We start from the raw sequence: 25,000 nt of genomic DNA on the forward strand, positions 1-25,000 counted from the left end.
GCACTTCCATCCTGTCAGTTTCACAAGTGTGGTGTTTCTTTAATTTTAAAGAAGCAAAAGCAGAGAGAGGGTGAGTATGGTGGACTGCCAGCCAAGAGCAAAGAGCTAGGAAACACCAGCATGGAAGGAAATCCAACAGGAAAAAATATAAATGCTTTCAGATCACTGAGGGATCTCAACTTCCAGGAAAACTCAAGCTGCTCCTTTATGAACCTGATCTGATTTTTTTCCCTGGGACATGAGAGCATGGAAAGTCAGGCATAGAAAAAACTCCACTTTCATAGCAAAGTTGTTAAGAATGAATACCGAAGACTACGCTATTTTTTTTTTCTATCCATTCACAGCTACCTTCAAGTCCCACTGTGAAAGTTCACATTTAATAAGGTGTGATTAACGAATCCTCAAGGAAGCCAAAATTGTGTTATGAAATGAAGGGGAGATCTGGCAGCAAGGAAAATACAGGAGAAACCACAGCTAAACTAACCTAAATGACAGGGAAACTAGTAGATGCCTGGAAATTAGGGCTCAGACTGCATTTCTTTGTAAGAGAGTTTCCTAGGTCTGCACACATACAAGGTTTCTTTTTTTCCTTTATTTCTCTTTATAGTAAAATTGAAAATTCAAACTTGATATATTGAATTATAGCATTACTTGCGTATTACTTGCGTGAACTATTTCCTAAATCTGCATTTCTGCCAATTTAACCTCTTGGTTAAAAGTCAAAGAAAACTCTGAGCTTTGAGCTATAAATGTATTTTGGCTTTGAACCTCCAGCCTTGACCTAGGGGTGCACCAAATCCAGAGCTGGAGTCAACTACCTGTGATTCAGGGCACAAGTTTAGCCACGAAGGGGAAATCCCAGAATCTTAGCTCAGGAGATTTAAGCACGATCAAGTCACTTACTCAAATTAGCTTAAAATCCCAAAGCACTCTCAGCCTAAGCGCTCTCAAACCCAGCAGTGCCAGTGGAAAACCCTCACGGGTGAGTGGGAATCTTCCCAGCCCTACCAACACCCAATGGGATGAACCTCTGCCCTGACCCAGTTGTCCTGCTGATTACCCTCAGAGCAACACATTGATGTCCCCTTGCTAATATCTCAACAGTTGCTAATTTTGTTTCTTTTTTGCTCCTTGCAGACTTTTCTGCTTTTCCTCAGCAGCTTTTTAGTGTCCTCCTCACTGAGCTGCCCACGTTATCTCAGTCCCTCCCTCTGACTTACTTTTCCCTAACATCAACAAGCCCAACCCTTGTCTTGTTCCACTTCTCCACCATCACTTCTCCATTACTTCAAATTCCCTGATTTTTTTTTAAGGCACACTACATCTGATGCCCACTACACCCTTCTCTGTCCCATCCTGGGAAAAATTTGAGGTCAGATTGGACAGGGTCCTGAGCAAACTGGTCTAGTTGAAGGTTTCCCTGGTCATTCCAGGGGCTAGATGAGTTTTAATGACCCCTTCCAATCCAAACCATTCTACAATTCTCGCCCCACAGTTGTGCCCCATCCAGCTCCCAGCACTTTTCCTTTCTTCAAACAGAAGTCAACCACCTCCACTGCTCTCATCCAGACTTGCCTCCACCCACCCTTCCAAAGGCTGGGTGATGTGCTCATCCCTCAGTCTTTGCCTGCTTTGCTCATCCCTTGCACGTGGCATTCATGCCACACACAGACGTAGCTTGGCAGGGAATCATCCATATTTTATAAATTAATTTAGAAATGAATAGATTAAAATACTTCGTATTTTCATATTAATTTATGTTAGCACTGAAAAGGCAATGCTAGAGCTATTTAGTCTACCACATCCATATCAAGGCCTCAGTTTTGATCTGAGGGAACCTGACAGCTTGGGCAAAGTTCTTTGTTCAGACACCACACAACATACCTTAGCAGTGCTCAGTGTGCAGCTGTTACAACACTAATTGAAATATGTTTTTAAATGTATCAGGTTTCCGAACATTTGCAGAATTATTTTCTTCCTCTCATGTGCAAAACCCAGTATTTCAGCCATTTAAAATGAGTGTTTAATCCCTACAATGTGCTAGTGGGTCATAAAATAAAGCTGGACTAAGGTATTTTACACTGGGGATGGGGATAAGTCCGCAATTGTAGGTGGATGAGGAGGACCTACAACTTTAGGAAACGATAGGATCCCCAGCTGGTTTGGGTTGTAAGGGACCTTAGAGCTCATCTCATTTCACCCTGCCATGGACAGGGACACCTTCCACTAGACCAGGTTGCTCCAAGCCCCATCCAACCTCACCACCCTCACAGTGAAGATTTTCTTCTTAATATCTATCTCCCTAATATCTCAAATCCTAATATCTAAACCCACTCTTGTTCATTTTGAAGCCATCACCTTGTCCTGGATCGCTGTCTTGCAGTGTCACAACATTCATAACATCACAGGAGTAGAGAGAAGTCAAAAGGAAGCAGATTTGATATCCCACACCACAGGTTGCATCCAAACCCATCCGAGATCCCCTGTGTCATCCATGGGGGATGGAGCTAGGAGAGCTGGACCCAAGGAAGCTCACAGAAGGGCTGATGAAACACTTGTGTTTGGTCAGATGGATGAGTGATGCAGATGCCACATTTTGCAATGAAATTAAATGATAAATCCCTCTCAAATATCTAGAGGAAATGTTTGGGCCTTTTTTTTTCTTCATTGCAAAATATAGGTTCCCATGGGGGGCCTGCACTCAATCTACAGAGGGGAAATTATAACTGGTATATTTGCAAAGTCTCTAAAATTGAATTTCTGTTAAGACAAGACAACAACGAAAACATCTCTATGATAGTAAGTATCTCTCAATCTTCCTGGGCTAAAAGTCTTTAACTAGAAAGCTGTGCATTTCCCATGTGCAGTGGTATAAAAGTCACAAGACATCAGATCACAAGCTGTCACTGGTCCCAGACTAAATATCACCCATGCTTTGCCTAAGGCAAGTGGGTCTCTTTTCCGTGGGAGGGGGCCAAACAGAAATCTCACTCTTCGGAGGAAAGAAGGAAATATTTTTGTGACAGTTTGTTTGTATTTTTTTTAAAGGCAGTTCTTTTGAAGCTGCTCAGGGGTTTGGATGTTAGATGCAGTCCCAATGGAGATGGATTAGTGGCCAGAGCATAGCAAAGCAGTCAAAGGTGTAAGATAAATGCAATTTATATATAATTGCCCAAGCTGCACCTGTTCCGTTTTCAATAGGAGATCTTGTCTGCAGACACAAACGTAGAATATATCCTTTTTTTTTCTTTATTTGAGTGTAAAATGGGGAATTCTAAACTTGTATCAGAGTAAAGCAAGAAAAAATAACCTTTAAATAGCATGTAAATTTTTTATGAATCAAGCTCTAAATAAAGAAAACTCCCAAGCTGGGAATTCAAAATACTAGCCAGAGAGAGCTGATTTGCTACCAGGCTCAAGAACAATATTTAGTTTACAGAATCAATCTGGAAATAAAACTAGTGCTTGCATCAGCATGAAAGCTACAAAAATAAAAAAGAGGTCTTAATAAAATATACAGTGGAAAAGGAAAGGATGAAAGCCCTAGCACAGCTATGAGGCCCTCAACAGCCCACACAAGTAATAAAATAGAATATGATGTAATATAGAACAACAATGAAAGGATTTTAAATTTCTAGGTAGGATTCTGAAAAACTGTTTCCAGCTTTTGTTGCGGAGCAGGCACGCTGAGAGTTCCCCTGTGAAGCTACAACAAAGCTGGTGTGTGGCAGACACGGGCATTGACGAGGGCTGAACAAACATTAACCTTCACCTTACTCCTCCATCCCTGGACCAGGAGCCAGGATATTTCTGTATTTCTAGGTGCTCCATTCTGTTTGCTCTCCTGCTCACTCACCCACTCCTGGTTTCCTTCCTTGTCAGCAGCACAAAGAATTTTTCTCTTGCCAAAGCACCGATGCTTTGCCGTGAAGGCAACCACCTTCTTCACCTTCCGTAAGGAAAGTGTCTTGAACCTTGTGCTAAGCAGCTTGGAAAAATCTGAGATTAGACACATCCCATATTGGCTCAACTAATTTCAGCCTGTCCAAATTAGGATGAGTCCGTAAGATTCCACAGGAAAATCATGTGAGCGCTAAATGCCTGCGCTACCTGCCATGCTCTGCACCCTAATTACAGCACTGCATCCCCTGCCTTTAAGGAAACAGGACCTTGTGAAGATCAGACTCTAAGAGGGACACGTAACTTCTCTCAAAATTCAATGGTGTCCCAAAATTAAGTTGTCAGAATTTGGTTCTGCAACAAACAGTGGCCTCTACGCTAAATTTCAGATGAGCCAGAACCAATGCAATTCACTCATTGCAGTAACAAAATAAATTTTCCTTCTCCCCATGAAGCTGAAAGCTATTACAGAATACCACCAATACTGCATAAATTAAAAACTATAGATTGTGAAATTTGTGGCCCTTTCTCTTCTGTGTTCCAGCTGAGGCAGGCATGGTGTACAGAGGTAATCACAGAGCTCTTTGTCCTGCAGCCAGCTGCATGGTCCTACCAAAAGTTCTTGGGTTGACAAAAAGAATTGGCCAAATCCTATTCTTCTTGCCCTGGCTCAGAAACTCAGCTCCACTGCAACATCTAAACATTCCTGTTTTCCCCTTTACAACACTTGATTACCAATAAACAATGATTCAGACATCTTATGTAGTTTTACCTGTCAATGTTTTGCTTCAAATTATTTCTCGGTGATAAATTTTTAGGGGCTTCTGTGTGATTCTTTTAACCCTTGTTCTATCACTGGCTGCATTAGATACATGGACCTTGAGAAGGGGTGACAAATAAAAATCTGATTGTCCCAAAGTTCTAATAGAACACATATATTCTTTTTACACAGAAAAAAAGAGATTGTTATAAACAACATCCATTATTTTGTGCTCCTCCTGGAAAGATAGAAAGCTTTCCAATTCCTCCTAAAACATGTTTTTAATGGAGCTACAACAGGTCATGATCAGCTGCTCAGAAAACAGCAACACCCTCAGAAAAAAAGGCTTTTTTCTCTTTTCTAGGTTTCAAAAAGTTGGTTGAAAAACCTGAGCCTGCTCTTACAATGACCCCAAAGGCAGAATAGGGTGTTACTTTCAACTCGGTTCCTTCCACTGAGCACAGACTGCAGTTTCACACCTATGTTATTAATGCAATTACAAGCGCTGCCTGAAACTATCAAATTAATTTGAAATTCACTTAAGATGCACCTGAGCCATTAGCCAGAGTGCCAATGCAGTGTGCCTCCTGAAGGCTGTGCACGAGGTGCTGGGGCTGGCCCAGCCAAGCCCTTCAGAGCTCCCAACTGCTCAAACACTGGTGTGATGCACCGAGGCTCCATAAAAGCAAACACATCCGTGATAATAGTCCTTCCCACTTTATCCAGTGAGCTCCATCACAGGATATAATGAATTAATATTTACAGCACCCCAGAGAGGCTGGCTTGTATCATTTCCCTGTGTTTCAAAGATGGGAGAAGGTGAGAGAAAGCTGAAGCAATTTGCTGTAATTCACAGAGGAAGTCTGTGGTGAGGCAGGGGAGAGTGCAGTGCTCTCACTGCCTGTGCCTCTGCCACAACACCATCCTTTCTGTCCCTAAATGCCAGGCTCCAGCCTGATGATGTGCTGTAGTTCTAGTGTATTAAATCTGACACCCTATACATGTTCTGGATCGTAAGGCTGACTCCCATAAAATTGATGGACGTGAAGTTGAGAAGCCAAGAGGGACAGAGGAAAGAAGCAGGAGAAGAGTCCCTGAGTTGCAGCTGTGTGGCATTTTTCTAGGCAGTAGGTTCCCATGCTACTTCAAAACCATAACATATTTTTGCTATTACGAATGCAGTTTATTTTGCAAATCAAGGTGATTGCACACATTTCAGCTTGTCAAATTTTCAGCCTTTCAACCATATGTCTGTCGACCTTATGGACTACCAACTTTATGGGATTCAACCATATGTCCAGATCCTGATATATATGAAGGCCAGTTCTAACATAAGAGCTTTACAGTAGTAGTGTAGTAAACCATAATGTTTGCAGATGGCTGTAATAAAATCATTCAGGAGAGGAAAGGTGCAGGGACGTAAAGCCTTCAAAGCTTCTTCTACTGAATAAACAATTTGATCTGAATAATGTAGTGGGAAGCACATTCTGCCAATGAACTGGCTGATCTAGTCCAAAATGTTGCTTTTCATTTTATTTCCTAATCCCACATGTATTTTAACTTCCTTTTGTATTTTCCTTTGTGGGATTAGCCTAAAATTTGGAAGAAAAGTATAAGAAGGAAAAATAACATAGTAAAGGATTTTGTTTTAAAGGCACAGTCCACTTATGAATTGTAAATTTTTCATCTGTGAAAAGCCAAAGTGTTATGTGGGGCCTGAAAGATGTATTAATAGAGAGGTATAAGGTTTTTACCCTCACATGGTGAGATTGAAGGATGATGTGACTTGCTTCATTTCCTGAAGCAGGACTCAGCTTTCAAAGTTAAGGCAAGTTTCCTCCTGAGTAAACTTTTTCTAACTCTAGGAAGTTGGAGTTTGGTTTATGTCCTGCTGCACAATAATTCAGATGATAATTCACATTCCCTTTGTCCAGCATAACTTGATATCTCTATTATTTGGGAAGCTCCGGTCCCATTTTCCCCTAACTGAAACATGCTGAGCCAATGCGTGGCCCTCAGAGAGCTCTGTCCTGGCTGACAGTGGGGAAGGGAGCACTGTCTGTAAGGGGAACCACAGCCAGCATAGGTGTGATGGAAGGTCTTTTTCAAACCAAAGTATTTTTTAAGCTGACGGTGCGTGGTGAGCTTTGGCAAGCTTCCTTGAACTAGACAAAAATCACTTCCTACTCAGGAAAGAAGGGAACCTTCCCTGGGCATTAACTGGGAAGTGAAAAAGTGAACTGCAACCTGCTTGTGCTGCTGATGTGCAAAATCACAGTGAGAGGAAACCCCCTGAGCTGTTGACTTTCATATACCTTGGCCAGAGCCAGCTCTCATGCTGGTAACGTCAGCAGCAGTTTTCCTATTGGATTAAATGGAGCAGGGTCAGATAGTGTCTAAGAAACAAGAAATACACTGTCACTCTTCCTTCCCATGCCAGACTTTGTGCTGAGCAAGTTGCAGTTGTTTCTGAGTCCTAGGGCCTGTCTCATTTCAAGAGGGCTTGGCCTGGGAAATAATGATTGCCACAACACCCACCAACATTCACCCCATCACACCCACTGTCCTTCACCAAGCCATTACCATCAAGAAGCATTAAAAAAATAAGTCAGAAAAGAGCACAAGAGTTTTTTTTAAACCCTCAGCACCTGCACAAACGTACTCATGAAAGGCTGTGAGGAACAGAGCACGACCCTCAATCCTGCCCTACCTGTGTGCTCGTATTTGTGTCGCAGCAGGGAACTGCTCTTCTGGAATGTCTTGTCACATAAGTCACACGCATACATGCCACTTTCTGTCTTCTTGATCTTCTTTCGGGACAGACAGGAGTCGGAGTCCGTCATGTCGTCGAGGCCGGACATGTAGTCTGGGGTTCCATCAAGCAATTCTCCCTGTGAGGGAACCACTCGTCAGCGACAGCCGCTCCCACCGCCATCCCTGCCCACCAACCATCCCAGGGAACTTAAAACCATGCCTCGGTGGTCCCTCTTAGCTTAGGGATATGAATAATGAAACTACAGCTGGTGGGAAGTGTGGAAATAACGGGGAGCCTTCTACTGCTATGCCTCAAACCAACTTTCTGTCATTGAGCACTCTGCAGTTAACGTGGTTTGCACAAACCAACAGTGCTTACCATATCAACACTAAACAATTCCAAGAAAGTGTGAAGGGGATCTCTTCATGGCCAGCAAAAGGTATTGTTTTATTCTACAGAGGTAAATGTAAGCAAGGGATCATTCCTTTCAAAATTCCAAAACTTGGATGTATTCTGTATCTGAGAAAGGTTTTAATTGAATTTTATATTTAGGTACAAATGTTATTATTATGCAATCCATTTAAATGTATGTCTCCCGACTAAAGGCCTCAAGCTATATTTTTATATTTAATTTTGTAATTTGAAATAGGGAATATTAATAACACTTTTTATCAATGTTCTATCTATGTTAAAACAGCCTTCAGCATTAAGCAATAATGAATGTGGATCAGTAAATTATTAAATTTCTTGATATTTATTTTGTCTTGATCCAAAGAGAGTGCAAACTTGCATGATAACATACATTTCCATTTGCTATCACACAGTTCAGTTTTCTTAGACTAGGTTTGCACTAATTAATATTAGAGAAGATTAAATAGGCTTAAATACATTTACAAAGAGGGCAGATGTACTGTAAATTGGAATAGTGGAACAGCTGTTATGGAGGTGCAGTGCTATTTATGCTCCTATTGTGCAAAGAGGGATTACAGTCTGTAATGTAAAACCATACCTGATTTTCACATTTGAAACTATAAAACATTTACTAGTCAGTAAAATTACTAATAGACGGTAATAGGACATGGGGGAACAGGCGCAAATGTAAGAAAAAATTATTAATCTATAATCAGTTAATCTCATTTAACTCAACTCTGTACATTATATCTGAATACACCCAGCAAAAGGCTATAAAAGTACAAGATTTCTGTGGGCTGCTCTTCACTGCAGGCATGCAAAGGACAAAATCCTTTGCTACACCTGTGTTGACTCTGGATGATGGGATGACCTGAGGGAAGAATTACGGGTTGTACCCAGGCACAAAGAAGGGCTGACCCAGATTACATGTCCAGGGAAAGACTTTGTCTGTGATTAAGGGCCCTGGCTGCTACCTCTCCAAATAATTTCATTTAATCTCTGGGTTTTTTTCAGAGCTGTTCCAGATGACTGGCAGGATTAGAGGACTAAGAGTCTGAGAAGAGCAGTACGTGGCCCAAAGGAAGGAGCTACAGGTCAATGTTTCTTATCCCCCAGACATTCATGAGAAAAGAGCACAACTTTCCCATGAATGGTGGGTGAACAATCCCCCAAAAATATGGAGAAAGAAGCTCTGAAGGCTTTAATGGATTCTAGTATCTATGAGGCTGTATGGACATCTGCTTAGAGGGATACAACTTTGTGCCCGAGTGTGGAAGTGACTCCAAAGGATCTCCCACTTCTCCTTTTCTCTGTGGTGAAATGTGGTTATGCCCTGAAGAGATAAATTTCCCTACAAACTTTCCTTTTTTTTTTTTTTTTCCTAGGATACTATTTTTATGGACATCATTATTATTACTACTATTATTATTATATTGCTACACAAATCTAATGAGAAACGGCTGAACTCTTAACAGAACAAAGGTCATTATGCATGTTCAAAGTAATTGGTACTGCTTCTGAATCCAAGTAGAGGTACTCTTAAGTTAACTGCCATTTATTTTCCTACTCCACCACATCTTCCAAGTTCAAACTTAAATAAACTCTGTTAATTTTGTTGAAAATGTTGATTATAGCTTTGGGCTTTTTATTCTCTAAGAGGACATATCGCAAAATACTGAATTCTAGCCTTTCAAAGGAGAAAACAGTTGAAACCATTTACCTGAAATCCTTGTTTCCGCTGGTACTTTCTCCTTTGCTGCATATCGGCAAAAGTAGCTGCTCCAGTTGGGTAGGTATAGGCCATATGTGGTAGGAAGCTCATCTGATCTAGTCCTGGGTATGGTCGCAGCCCAGGAATACTGGTCTGGACTGGTGGCATAAAAGTGGCTGGGGGAAATGCGCTCTGTGGTGGAAGTGTTGTGTATAAAGGTTTGGCACTAAATGGGTTCATACCAAATACTGGGTTAGTGCTTTTATCCAGATTATTTGAATTAGAAAACTCCTTCTTGATAAAAGTCAAGTTCAGCGGCTCATCTGAGTTTTCAGATGATGAAGAAACACTGTTGTGTTCTAAATTTACACTATTAGATTTTGTTTTGTTCTTTGTGGCTATAATACTTTTGGGTTCCTTCATTTGTTTTGGTAAAGACAAGTCCAATGGCTCAGCCTGAAGCTCCTCAGAAGAGAAACTGTTTGGAGTGTAAGAACTACTGTGGGAGTTTTTAGAAGATGTGGAAGAAAGATTTAAAGGAGAAGGAGTATTGCTCCTAGAGTGGTCCAATTTATCAACTGGCTTAATATTGGTAAAATGAGGAGGTTTTGTTAGCCTGAGAGGAGTATCACAATTAGTAACACTGTTATGGAGTTCAGCTATAGATGGTGAAGTTATAGAGTCCACAGGCTTTATTGGAGATCTGGCTGACAAAGAGTCTTTAGTGGGAGTGTTGTTGGTGGCAGCCAGCGCCACCTTGGCACTGGCCCTTTCCAGTGATGGTGACCTGGAACTTGAATACTGGTAGACTTTTCTTTGTTCAAACCATTCCTTCACAAATTCCTGAGGAAGGCCAACAGCAATGGAAATTTTCAGTAGTTCATCAGAGTTGGGCTCCATATTCATAGCATAATATGCTTTAAGTACAGACATGTGGTCCTTGTATGGGTTGATGGGGCTAGTCATTCCTTTCTCAGAAAGTACTGATGACAGCAAGAGGGCTTGCTTATCAAACACTCCAGGTTTGTTGGGAACCATGTTCTCGTGAGGCTGAAGGACTGCCTTGATTTCTTCATTCATTTTACACAGGTAACGCTCATGCTGATGCAACGGAATGGGACCAGGAAAGCTTTCTTTACAGAACTGGCATGAAAATGGAGTGGATACATTGTGGTTCTCTATCATCTTGTCTTCAGTTACCAGGTCTATTAGGGTTCGCAGCTTCTCTTTTTTAATGTTATTGAGCTGCCTCCTCGAGTCTGTGGTCAAGCTCTGGAGGCAAGCTTTGGCTTCATTGACTTTCTCTAATGTATAGTCAATAATACTTTTAGTGGCACCATTATGACTTACTACTGGAAGACCCACGGGGGGAATATTGGGGGAGGTAACTCCTTGTTCCTCGGCTTGAGAGCATGAATCCTTCATATGGTAAACCTTCAACTTGGAGATCTCTTCAGCCTTGCAGTCCATTTTCTGCCTGGAAACCGTGTTGTCCACAATCTGTAGGACCTTCTGCACCTCGCTTAAATTGCTGCCTACTGCAGGAAACCCGAGCAACGGTGCTTCCATCCCTACACCTAAGTGCTGCATTGGACTTTGAGCAGATGCATGAACTCCTAAGGGGCTGGTTGCTCCAAGTCCACCATTCATAAAAGGACTAGTTGCACTAAACCCATGTGAGGCCATAAGAACCTTGTACTCATTGAAATCTAGTGGTTCTGTTTTAATTTTCAGTAAGCCTGTTTGCTCAGACATACTAAGTGGTTTGCCATTCTCCAGCTTGTTTCTCAGCTGTGTGATGGCTGAATTAGTAGGAGAGGAAGATACAGAATTAGGAGAAGAACCCGTCTTGATATTGTTTCTCATTCTGCCATTTACAGAGATTAAACCAATACACTTCTTGCTGCTGATGTGCGAACTGTAGGAGCCAGAATGGGAGAAACGTTTCTTGCAGTTTGGACACTCATATGGTTTTTCACCTAAAATGATAATTAAAACCAAATGTTAATTATCATTCTTACTGCTATTATTGCAAGAGATTGCATTTGGTATCTAACTGACCGCCTGTGTATCCAGTGATTAGTAGTGAAGGAAATATTAATTCTATAAACATGACCACACACCACCACTGCTTTACCTTCCTCTTTCAACAGCTTTTGAGGTCAGTTTGGACCCAGGGTCTCCAGGTGGCAACAGCCATCAAAATGCGAGATTGGCTCCAGACTGACCAGGGCAAATCACAGGTACGCACCCTGAGAGAAAGGGAGTCAAATGAAATCAAGACTGTTCAAATTTGATTTTTTTTTCTCTGCCCAAAAATGGAATTTTCACCAGATATGAACACCAATATGAGAAACTGAGTCCTATGTTAGTTTGTGCCTGAGCTGAGCCTGGTGACATTTTGTGTGCTGAATTCTGCATCAAGTAGGAGAGCCAAAATGCCCAAGTCATTCAATCTGAGAGGCTTGGCAGTTTCTTGTTATCTGAGAATATGAGTTGTATTTCACTCAGGGAGACTTTTTATTTTGGAAAATGTAATGGACTCCTCAGGTTCCTGCTGCACAACGATGAATGAACGCTTCTGAACTCAAACTGCCAAACAATCTATATTATTTGCAGGAAGCTTTACTATTTCCAAATCTTTTAGCGAGACCATGGTATTAACAGCATGATAAATGAGGATGACTCAGATACCACTTATGAAATACCTTGGTAGCTCCAAGAAGCCAGAAGCAGAACTGTGTAAATTTTAAGCAGTCTTTAAAACTCAGCTAATTAAACAAAATGCAAATGAGCACACCAGCACCTCCGCTACTCACCACTGTGAATTCGCAGGTGTTCCTTCAGATGGTGTTTATATTTGAAGGCCTTGCCACACTCAGTGCATTTGAACTTGCGATTGCCTGCTCCTTGGGTCAGCATTTGGTGCTGGAAAGAAAAGAAGGAAAAAAAAAAAAGATATACCAACATGAATTTTATGCAAGAGAAACCATGAATTTCAAGCTTAAGAAACAAAAATTAAATTAATGTGACTCTGAATTTGTCAAGCGGACCAAAAGGTCTGCATGTACATTTATTTGTCTCATCAGTGTTGCAATAAAAATCAAAATGTTGGCAGTAAACCGAAACAAATGAGAAAGTACTTTCACATGAGCATTCGATATTTGCTTTAGAATTATTTCCTAAGTCTCTCATCAGAAATGTGTTGCTTTAAGGTATCTTACGATGAGAGAAACAGTTTTATAAGAAGATTTGTGGCTCTTAATATTCCTAGCAGATTCTGAACATGTGGGACTTCAGCTTGTTTAAAAATTCTGTTTACTGCATGTGGAGGAAAGAGAGAAACACTGTCGTTAGTGGCATTTCATGTAAGATTTAATTCATTATCAAGCAGGAGAGACTATGTCTTCAGCATAAGCTGCTGCTGGAAATGGTTTTTAAAATCACAGAGCAGCAGGAAAGACTTGAGCTACCTTTCGTGCCATGTTTTCCCTCAGTGCTCTTCTGAGGGACAAAGGAAAGTTGAAAGTTAAAAGTGGTGTAAAGATATAATCAAAGGCAGCTGACCTTTTTGCAACAAGCAAGGAAAACCCCATGACTTTGAATTTTCTGAGAAAAAATAATTAATTAAAAAATAATTATTATCTTGATAATCATGTGGCCAACCACTCTGGATGCTCAAGGTAGGAGGTCAGCCTTTTGCAGGCAACCACGACACAAAAGCCTTTTGCAGGAGCAGGGAGAGGGGGGGAAAAAACGGGGGGGAAAAAATAAAGGAGGAAAAAAAAAAAAAAAAGGCAGCGCCGAAACGGTATGACAACTGCGAGGGTGTGCTGCCTCTTCCCACATTCCTGGCGAGACAGATGGTGTTACATGGGACACAGGGAGGTTTGTTCAAACAGCAGCAACCTTCAAAGATCAAGCAGAGCCCAGCCCGCCGCGCGCCATTGAGGGACCCGCGCTCATATGTTGCTGAGTTGCATAAACAAACAGCAACAGCTGTTTTGTCTCCCCCCATCGCCCTCCGAGGACTACTATAAACTTTAGTTGTGCCACTGTTAATATGATACAATCATTTTAATTTACTAATTGTAAATGCCATGAGCAAATGAGGGGACTTTTCAACACCAAAGCTACCATTCATAATGCGCCAGTACCAGTGCGCTCTCGCATGTGAAATTTCAGGCAGTTACGTTGTATAAATATCCAGGCGGGTTTTGTTCCCTCCCCTGGTGTTTTTAATGATACGAGGCAAAAGGAAGAACCTTACGGTGGATCAGGTTAGGGAAAATATACATGGGAAAATGTGTTTGTCTACAGGAAAAGCCATGGGAAGGAAAGAATAGGAGAAAGCGCTCTGGAGTCATTTATATTGATTTAAGATCAAGCAAAAGATACGGTTCTCTTAAAAATGCTAATTGCAAAAATCGTGTGATTAGGAAGATGTGTGTTTGCCTGAATTTACCTTCTGCTGATAAAAATCTACCAAGAGAAATCCATCTGATTGTGATTTTCAGGTTTTTAAGAAAAATAAATATGGCATAAAGCTTTAATAATTCGACACAATACACACATCTATTTATTCAACTTTTAACCATGCCATTTGAGTTTCCATCATAGCCCTCCTTAAGCTGGGTTTTTAGAAGTAATTCTCCAGCTAGGAGCACTTTTTCTGCTGGTCTGTAAAGAATTTTGTGGTGCAGGTCTATCACCAGCCCATCTAGGAGCACAAGGGAAGCTCAGTCACCTGTTTGAGACACCAGCATTTCCTTAAATGTGGCACTGATATAATATTACATGTACCCCATCGAGGAAAAAACGGCCTTGATTTATTGCAGTTACGCTGCCGGGCTATACAAATGAGAGCAATGCCCAATTCTGGTGGCACAATCACAAATGATAGCCTATATGTACTGTCGGAAGAGTTCTTCTCAAAATGTGTAATTATGCCTAACAAACGATTATACAAAATACGCATAATTTCATGTGATTGAAAAGGTTACTCAAAAAGTAATGAAAAAATATTAGCGGATCTTTTAGTATGTCTTGGAGCTCCTATTTGCAACACTGCAAAGTAAAACTAGGTGAAAAATGGAATTAAAATTGCTGAGATGTTTAATAATGTATAATTAAAATGCTACAGTTTCATTCACTTTTTGAGGAACATAAAAACGAAACTAAAGTCAAGTTAAAGTGCAAATAAAATTTCTAAATTAGAAATTAACACACTCATTCGATCGTGAACATAAGACTATTAAATCATATTAGAAGAGACCATCAAAAAATCATTTAGACCTCAATTAAAGCTATTACCATTAAAAGATCTGCATCTTCAAAATGCCATGAAAAATTAATAATGATTGCCAATCAAAGCAATATCGTTTCTCTAAGGGGTTATTACAGAAAGAAATCACTTAAAACCAGCCCCCCACCTGATCTGTCCCTGGCTTGTGTGTCACCATATGCCGCTCGAGCTGGGTGCGGTAGGCAAACGTGTAGTTACAGAGAGGGCACGAGAAGTTCTCCTCGTTCTTCTCGTGGCGGTACTTGATGTGCTCCTTGAGGGACGTCAGGCGCTTGTAGCCCCGGTCGCAGTAGGGGCAGGTCAGCAGTTGGGCGAAGGCATCTGGAGTTCCAGGTGGCAGGTCTGCGCCCCGGGACGGGAGGGGGGAGGAAAGAGAGGCAGGCCAAAAGGTCAGCAAATCAATGGCAGCTCATGGGCTGATTGCCCGGGATGGTATGAGAGGAATCGCCGCAATCTGCCGCCCGGGAGGGAGGGACGGCGCTTCCAACCGGCGGCGGGAGGCACCGGCACCCGCGCACGCCCACGGCAGACTCGCAGGGCCCGCTCAGGACCCTGCCAGAGGGAAATTCATGATGGGCATCACTCCTCCCGCAGACCTGGCTGGCTGGAAAACTAAGGAATACTTTTCCTGATCAATTGGAAATTTGTATTCCGGCCCCAGCTTGTTACGTTGCTTATGCCATTGACCGAACCCTTCCTACTGACTCTTCTCCAGTTATTTATCAAGGCATTGGAGAGCAATAGGCTGGCTACTCTGTCTTTTGTTGCATTAAAACTCTATCAAAACTTCCCAAACTCCCAAGTAGACCAGCAGCCTTTCTCCTGTTTAAATTCAGCTCTTCAGTTCACCCACCAAATAATACAAATGTGCTGACTAAAAAATCACAATACACTGAAATTACAGCCCCAATCTTTGCTCATGAAATTCCATGCCGCTGCAGCTGTTCTTCAATTTTTAAGGTAAACACCCAGGCATGTAGTGCATTTATAATTGCAACAGCTGCACGAGGTCAGGATACTGGCTAAAAATGAATTACAGCCTCACCATTTTCTTCTTGCCCATTGGCCTCTGGAGTGCCAAGGCGAGACAGTTCCTCAGGGGCTTCAGGGTAAATAATGGCTGTGTCGCTGCGCTGCAGGTACTCTGCTATGCTGACTGCATGCCCATCTCCTTCCTCCAGTTTCCTTTTGGCAAAATATTCCTCAAAGTCCGACGTGCAATTTGCGTTCTTCACTAAAATAAGAGAGGGGGAAAAGAAAAGGTGGTTGAGTGCATCGTCCCAGAGAGCTTGGGCCAGTCAGCAGTGTTAGAGGTGGAGCAGATGTACTGGAGCTACAAGGCTGGAGCTGCAGCTGGATCCTTGCTCTCAGTGGCCTTGCTCCAGCTCCCAATAAAATTAATGTGGGCTTTCCACCAGTGTGGATGGCAGTAAGGGTGGGCAGTTAAATTAACAAGAACACAGGGCTCTACAGGGCAGAAGGAGATGTTTATGAGGCTTGGGTAATGCAGGTAATCTTTCATTGCTGGAACCTGAACAACCTTCACAGGGCTCCTGGGGATCCCACAGCTTTTGGCATGAGCACAGCTCAACCTACAGGATTGAGCTCAGCTGCCTCTGGATCCTGCAGACCGCAAGACAGTCCCCATATGGGGAGATGGCAGTTGCAGGTAGTAAAAGACCAAACTTTTCTGAGACAAGTCCTGCCTCAGCCTGCTCTTTGTCAGGCACAAGAAGAAAATTGCTCACATCTTCCTGCTTTTTCTTTCCTCCCTGAAAAATTAACTTATAATGATACAATGAGCTGTTCTAAAGGCTTATTGCTTCATGGTTTCTGCAATAGAGTCACATGGTTTAGACCATAACAGGGTTACCAAGCCCAAAACTTCTTTGATAGTCCATACAAGAGTTTTCCTTCTTTTCTCTAAATGTAACCTCAGTTTTTTATTATCCATGCAATGTCCATGAAACATAATACATGCTTAGCCACAAAGCATCCTGTTACTAAAAAGATGCTTTTCTTCTCCAAGTATGAACACTGCTTACAGGAAAGACCTTACAACTCTGGGATGTTATAGACAAATAATAATATAATTATGCTAGATAAAAAGAAAAAAAGGAGATTATTATTTTCTTTCTCTAAATTGTGTTTCTTTGTTTATTAACAAGTCTTGAAAGACATAGCTGGTGGCAGGGAAATAAAGATACTTGTTTTTAACTGACAATAAATGAAAAGAACATCTTATGATTGATTAAATTTATGATGTATTTCTGCTGAGGCGAAATAAGAAAATGAGGAAGCACCATGAACTATTCTGGAATTCGTGTGAAAGTAAAATACAAAGCAGCCCAATTCCACTGTCAGTGACGCCAGGGAGCAACATGGAGTAAGCACATGGAAATCAAGGAAGTGATGGCAACCACTGGAAATGAGAGACTAAGCAGGTCCTTGCTATTTAGAAATGGGTAAATGCTTTGCCTCAGTTTCCTATGAAAATGCAAGGTAGTGATGCTGGCAGTGAAAATGAACCGTGACCTCTGACCGGGGCACAACTGGGAGGCTGCAGTGCCTGATTTGAAGCTCTGATCTCGGCGTCATCGATAAAAGTAGATATCCGTCTCTGTAAACCTCATCCCTTTAGCCGATAAAATCAAATCCTCTGGCTGAGACAAATATGCCCTATTTTTCATATGAGCTGAGCAGCTTCTCAACCGTTCTGCACTATTTTTGTGACAGTGACCAAATGGCACAGGGCACAGGACCCTGGTTTTGGAAGGAAACTTCTGTTCCTATCACAGTGGTTTTGTAGGGAATGGCTACACTGCCATAGAGTTCCTCTTGGTCCTTCTGCAGCTCCAGTTACCATTTGTTATTAGCATGAGAAACAATTCTCCTCTTTCAAACCCAAACTAAAGCAGCTTCTAAAGAAGGGGAGTGTGAGTGTGGAGAAGAAGACAGAGTACTTTACCTCCATTTTGTTCTCAGAGAGAAATATAATAAAATGGTGGTTACTGAGTACACATTATGCACAAGAGCATCACAGTAGGTGTAGGACTTCTTGTTTTAATCAGAAGAAAAAAGCTGAGGGTTTACTTTTTATGCTGTAAATCTAACTTTTCATTCCCCTGTTATGTCCAGATCTTCCAAGTGTTACAATCTACCCTCTGGCTTAACACTACCCAAGCTCCACTCCTTCTCTTGTCTTAGCAATAGACTCAATGAAAACAAGTTTATTTTTGTCATATCTAGACCATGAGCCAATAAGTGCTACCTGTGAAGCAAGGAGAGGGAGTTTTTCCTCCAGAGAGGAGAAATGGGATGGCTCCATGGGATGGTCCTATTTGTCCCTTTTCTCCTCCAGGTAAACTAGGGGCACTTGGAGTTTGCAACTGCATTTGTAGGATTAGGATTCAAGCCACCAAGCAAGGCCTGAGTTAAAATTAGGAGCTTCCATCCCCAACTCAAATCCAAGAGAGGTTCTTCTTTCATGCCCCCAAGTCTATCTGGAGGCTGATCCAACAGGTTGTGGAGGACCGCTGTGATATTACCGGCCTTGGCTTCCTAATTCCAGGGATTATTTAGCTTCTATGTCTGTGCATGCAATCCAGGAGCTAAAGCAAATGTTTATGTCTACATTATAAACCCCTAAAAACAAGGGGATTTAGTGGAAAAGCTGATAGATCCTTCACTGAAGCAATACAACCAGTGCTGCAACGCTGCAGATTAACACAAATAGTGAAGGGTGTCCATGTGGGTCTGGTTTCTCACCAGCAGCGTTACTGACAATTCAGACATGGCTGGAAGCTCACCCAGTGCTACTAAAAAGACCCATCTGACAGCCATTAGATTTCTCTCTTGACTTCTGGGTGGAAGACTTGCTTCCTCCCTCCATGTCCTGATTTATTTTGCAAAGCCATATTCCCAGACTCCTTGTGGGCTGACACTGCACACACACTGAACATCCCCTCCTGTGAGGCAAGAATTTCAGCGAGATCTATGGTGGGTGACCTCACCAAATAAGTCTTTTTTTAATTAATTATTGGAGCCTGGAGAGCAGAAGCATTTTCAGCTCCAAAAGCTGATGTGACTGTGTCACATAAAAATAAAACACATTAAAGAAAGCTATCTTTGGAGGCATTTAGGACCTTTCAAGATAAAGTGGGAGAGAGGTCCAAGGAGCTTGGGAGACCAGTTATTTTGTGTGGGAACTCGTCCTGCTAGATGGTGATAGCTGCCCTTAATCGCAAACAAAGCTAATAAAACCACAGCCTTCATTAGCCAGGAAGTGAGAGGCCCCCATTGGTACACACAGATTACAGCCTGAAAACGGCCTGTCCTCCAACCTGCCAAGTTTTGGTTCTGTTTTCCTCCCCCTGAAAGTTTTTCTTTCCCTTCTTTAAATTATGTTTAGAGATCTTTACTTGAATTCTGTCAGATGTTGCTAATTGAAACCAGGAAAAATTTTCTGTTTGTTTACAGGGATTTTGTTAATCTATTTTCTGCAAGTATCCCAGTTGCAATAACCATAAAAGTTAGAATAAAATAAACTGTAAGAATTTCTTCATTCACATTTTAAAAACCTCTTCTGCTAAACATCACTTTTTCAAGTCCCTATTGCAGAAAACCTCAGAAATATTTACAAATTCATTTATCAGGACCAAAATCCTAAATTTTTACCCTAATGGTCACTTCTGCTTTTTCACTATGAAACCTCCATAGCTCATTATAAAAATGCAGCTGATTAATGTACTGATAACAAGATTTCTCTTTAAGCACCACTAGGAAGTGGTCACTCTGACAACAGCAGAATAATTTAATAATGGAGACCTTTTCTTTTAGTTTTCTTTCTCTGCTAATGACATTTTGCAGAGAATTTGATGCTAAAAGTGCACCACAGGTATTACATGCACCTACAGAGACTTGCTGGTTGGATGTATGTTTTCATTGGGTCGAGTCTCAGCCTCACCTCAGCTACTTTATTGAACATCAGTGTTAGATCCCCTATAGCCTGCAGGGAAAAACTGAGGCCAAACACTCAAGACAGGCCCAAAGCCTATAGTGAGGGTGAAGAAGAAAATTTGAACACTTCCCAGACTATCCAGGAAGAATCTCCAACAGCTCGGGGACTGATTTCTTCCCTTTCCTTGTCAAATAATGGTTGAGGCACCTCACTGGGCACGAAGGGGAGTTTTTACTCCTAATAGAGGAAACTACAGGTCCCCATAGTCACCTGGCATCTCCCATTCATGGTGAAAAGATTGGCATAAGCATTTCATTTATCAGAGTATTAATTATGCCTAAGTAATCGGACATTGCTCTTAAGAGTCTATGGACATTGCAGCAACTAAAGAAACATCTTCTACCCAACCTGACAAGGCATCAGCCCCCACTGAAAGAGGTTCTGAACACCTCAGTGACAAAGGACTTGAATCCCACACTGTCAGAGCAACTTGTGATGGTTATTTGAGCAAGCCTGCCATGGTAGCTGCAGTAAAGAGCCTGGGACTTTCACAGATTTGGGGAAGGAATGGATAGGAGCAACACACAGAGAAGCTCTTGCATTTTAAATGCACACCACCTAAATGCAAAGCAGTCCTTGAGGTTTGAGATTGCAGTGCATCAAGATGGGGAGGAAAACTGGTTCCAGTAGAGGCAGGACACCCCATGGACCCCACTCAGGGTTGGCAAAGGGGCTGTGCCAGGCACCCCCAGGGAGATTTCATGAGGCTGACGATGAGCTGGAAGACAAGGACATCAGATACTGGAAGGGAAGGGACTAAGAGGATATGAAGTCTTCCCCTTGAAGCAGACTACATTGCAAGCATGAAAGAGTCAAGGCCTGTTATGGTAAGGAAAATATGCGCAAAGGAAGTCACACGGACTGATAGGGGACCTCAAAGGCTCTGGTAATGGTAATTCAGATAACCATCAAGCCTTGTTTCTGAATCAGATGTCTTTTAAAATCCTGTTTCTCCAAGTGCTAAGCACAATTTGTCACTTTATTGCCGTCTCTTGGAAATAAAATAAGCTTTTGAGATACATATGTAGCCAGTTCTGCACAGCAACATCATTAAGTACAAACGTAATGATGAACTGTGCCTCGGTGCCACCCTCCTTTCATGCATAATAAATCTAATGGATGAAGAAAGCAGTGACACGGTTTTATTTTCCTATTATTTTCCCCCTCAAGAATGATAAAATAAATTTCTTGCGTTTCTTAATAAGAGCACTGGGGCTTTATGTGGGTGTTACCAACATTAGGAAAGTGTGAGTAATAAAATCCTTGTGAGACTTTGGTACCACCTTTTACAGTAATATTTGTGGAGAGTATTACCTATGAACTAAATTTCATAATGGAATGCATAGAAATGTACTTATACTAGAAAACTCTTCCTTTTAGCTGTGTAAATCCATCTGCAACATCTCACATTGTGACAAAATGCAGAAGAAACACTGGGTGATGTATGGGCATTCTGCTGTGCTGAGGATAGAGTGGGGCCTTTGGAAAGAACATGGTAAAAATCCCTGAATTCATTTGGATTAGAAAATAGCAACAGGAACCTTTTGCTGGTTTGCTCTGCTACAGAAAAAGGGAGATGGCTCAGAGGTGATGCCTGCTAAATATCTTCATCACACTCCTTGTGCCACCAAATGTATTGATTTCTAAGAAGAGGGGAAAGAAAGAGATGCAAAAAGTGGGGAGGAAAAAAAAAAGATTAGCCAGAAACATTATAATCTCATAAATATGCATTTAAAGTGTGTGTGTCTGTGGATCTATGTAAGGGGTTTATGTGTGACTTGCTGAAAAGATGTTTGCAATCTCTGAAGCAGCTCACTCTGTGCACCACCCAAATCTGGGGCTGCCAAGGAGGGTGCACTCCATCCTCATTATCAAGCTCTTCCTACAGTCTCTCTCATTAAACGGCTACTAGATCTTGGCCCAGCTACTTTAAATTGTCCGTGGCTCACCGTGCCTGGGAAAACATCTCCTCACACTGCTGAGAACTCTTATTTCCCAAGGATGCAGCTACTAGGAGTTGGGGCTAAAATATTGTGGGACACAGGAGGGATAACAAAGGCTTTTCATTGCATGAATTGGTCACTGCACTCTTGTGATCTAGTTGGGGGGAAATTAAAAGCCAGGAGAATTATGTCAGCATTTTCCAATTTTTTATCTGAAAACAAGAAATAGATCATTTTGTCACTCACTCTTCACGCACAGCTAGCTCCACGTGATCCCAAAGAAAAGTGATGCTCACTCCATGCAAGGCCTTACCTGTACCATTGTTTCCAGTGGTCTGAATTGTGGCTTCAGGCCCCATAGTGTCATAATCTTCCTTCATTTCTTCTGTGAAATAAAGCAGGCACACTCTTAGCACTGGCACGGTGGTGAATGGCTCACAAAGCTGGGGAGCACACTGCGGTGCCGGGGAAGATCCCGCTCGGGGAAGGAGAGAAAAGGGCTCTTGTGGACCTCTGCACAATGGCTTTGTTCTGGGGAGTGAATGAGTTCAGCAGTGCTGGAGGGACGAGAACTTATTTACTTTAAACATGACAGCGAGTGGTGGAAAACACAGCTATTTGTTCGGAGTAAACGAAGGGCTTTTCCCAATATCAAATCTAATAAGCAGTCGGGTGAGAAAAAGGGATTTTTTTTGTTCTTTTTTCTCCCCACTTATTTAAAAGAAATAATCAGTTAACAGACACTGTGAGATCTATACCTGGAAGAAAATGCAAATGCAGGAGGAAGATGTAAGAACTTCTTGTATCTCCCTCTCTATCTATCTATCTATCGTCACACAGATCTGAGCTGTCACCATCATTTTAACCTCATTTGAGGCACAGCAAGAATTAATATTGAGTGGTGCAGAAATGTGACAAATCTTCAACCGTGGGCAGTTCTCTGCCCCTACTACTTGTTTGCATCTTCTGTGCACTGACAAAGTCTGCCTTTATGGCCATAAATTGGGTTAATTCACATGCAAATGAGCATGATATGTGTAAAATTATTTATTATGCATTTTTATGGATCGGTTTACTTTCCATGAACCTGGGAGTTCAGACTGAATAAAAATAGCTTTTAGAAGAGGCTCCATCACTAGGGAGAACACTTATTTTCCTGGATGTTTCAGCCTGCCTGGCACTGCCTGTCAAACTTAGTTTCTTGTTGCTAATTTGTTAGTTCATGTGCAACAGGTATTTACACATGCAGCCTAGATAGGATTTAACCTTCCAAAGGGTTTTCACAGGCAGAAAAAAATTATACAGAGTGTTTATTTCTCGTCTTCTCAACTTATAAATGCCAGCCTTTGTCTATCTAAAGACATGCACAAACACCCAACCTCTCCCTTTCCTTTAAGTGAGAGAATTTAGTATTTGAGATTTAAGTGAAAAAAATCTCCTTTAATCATTCACTGAGATACACTTGCAAGAAATAAAATGGCACAAGGCATCCAGAAGTGGTTCAACAATGACCAAATAAATTTTAAAAAAAGGAGAGAATTTCCCAGAAACAAACACCAGTCGATGATGATCCAGGACGACGGATGCTGCTCGGCCAATCAAGTGATAGACTGGCAAGAAGATCAAAGCATGCTATTAAAATGTTATTGATACATGAAGCATTAAAATTCTTATTGCTCTTTTTTTTTTCTTTCCTTTTTTTTTTTTTTTTTTTTTTTTTTAGAAAGATTTTGATGAGGACAGAGACTGGCCCAGTATTAATCCATTTCCATGACAATGATTTGACTGAAAATAGGGGAATAATATAAACAGAGCACATTCTCGGTTCATTCCTAAATTTGTAATCTTGTAGTATTCTTCAGATGTCACACTCTACAAGTAATTAGTTGGTAGAATAACAGGTTCTAATTGTATCATTCTAATCAAAACTAAAGCACAGAATGACTTAATTCAGAGCTTTACAACCAGCGTACAATACTGTGGTATAAATATACATGTTTATGGCTTTGAAGCTTAAAAAAAGAGAAAAAAATTAATGAAAGCTCTTAAGTTAAAATATGCAGGTACAAACAGATGCTAAATTTGTACAAAAGCATAGAATATGCAGACCAGATGAAAAATATTTGTTTAAACTGTACAGCAGACAAGCCAGCCTTGATTCTTTTCCCAGATCTGGCATTCTGCCTCTCTAAGGATCATTTTCACAGGGTTATCTTGCGTCCAAAACATTTAGGAGTTCAATATGTATTAATAAAATGTTGTCAATTATGATAATTGATCTGCTGAGCCAGTCTCACATCTGATATTTTTATTGCAGCATCCCAGAAATTTTAATCAAGGTACAGTGTTTCTGAGAAGTTCAGCCTTCGATATAAATATAGCCATTGTGATTTTGTTCCTTGATCATCTCATGTGATTTCTGGTAGTAAGGAGTCACAAGCATCAGAAGTTTTCCATCTGAGGGCACGTCTACCCAGTCAGCAAGGGGAAAACAGTTAACAGCTTTTTTTTTTGCTTTTTTTTGCTTTTTTTTTTTTTTTTTTTTGCATAATAGTGGTAATGTTCAAGATTTTTTGCTGCACTTCCTTCCTCATTGTCATTTTCTTCTGTGGTAAAGAGAAGTTACAGTGTCTAGTTGCTTCCCAAAAATTATTCAAGGCTCACGAAGGCTCTGCTCTGCTTCTTGCTTTGAGCAGGTCACCGGGGTACACGCTGCAATTTTTCATGTACATTTTAATTCTCATTTAGCTGACGCTTGCACAATTTAACCTCTAGCATTGCAACACTTCAACATGACTTTTCTTTACCTAAACCTGCCCTCTTCCTAAAATCTGTGACCCTGCACTTTCTGTCTTTCTTAAAAAAAAACAAAAAAACAAAAAAACCCAACCTAACAAAAAACCAACATATATTCACAGCGTTTTCTTCCTCTCAGCATTAATTTGGTAAAATATAAACTCTGAATATCCACGGCTGCTGCTGTAAATCCAGAGCAAAGCTCTGGGTGTTGGAGCCAGAATAAAAGCAGGACAGTGCACTGCGTGCACAGATGAGGCAGAGGATCCACAAACACGCGCTCAGCATTTATTTAATCTGAATGGATCCTAAGTGGGGGCTTTGCTGGTTTATTTTTTGGAGAGCACCTCGCTATTTGGAGCACATCTGACCAAATGTAATATGTCTGTCTAAAACCAC

The 25,000-nt window shown here is 41.3% G+C and overlaps 1 protein-coding gene across 2 annotated transcripts in view; it reads right to left on the reverse strand.

The window, feature by feature from the left end:
* ZEB2 (zinc finger E-box binding homeobox 2) overlaps positions 1-25,000 on the reverse strand; it is a 114,500-nt gene that overhangs the window by 3,642 nt on the left and 85,858 nt on the right. For both annotated transcript variants that reach the window (XM_088168397.1, XM_014870788.2), the window contains 6 exons: positions 22,119-22,190; positions 15,888-16,076; positions 14,970-15,184; positions 12,357-12,465; positions 9,547-11,516; positions 7,371-7,551 (listed from right to left, as the gene is read on the reverse strand). In XM_088168397.1, the coding sequence (XP_088024523.1) occupies positions 7,371-7,551; positions 9,547-11,516; positions 12,357-12,465; positions 14,970-15,184; positions 15,888-16,076; positions 22,119-22,190 (2,736 nt within the window). The remainder of the gene's footprint in view (positions 1-7,370; positions 7,552-9,546; positions 11,517-12,356; positions 12,466-14,969; positions 15,185-15,887; positions 16,077-22,118; positions 22,191-25,000) is intronic.

Source organism: Sturnus vulgaris, chromosome 7, assembly GCF_052056855.1.
Source record: "Sturnus vulgaris isolate bStuVul1 chromosome 7, bStuVul1.hap1, whole genome shotgun sequence".
Lineage (NCBI taxonomy): Eukaryota > Metazoa > Chordata > Aves > Passeriformes > Sturnidae > Sturnus > Sturnus vulgaris.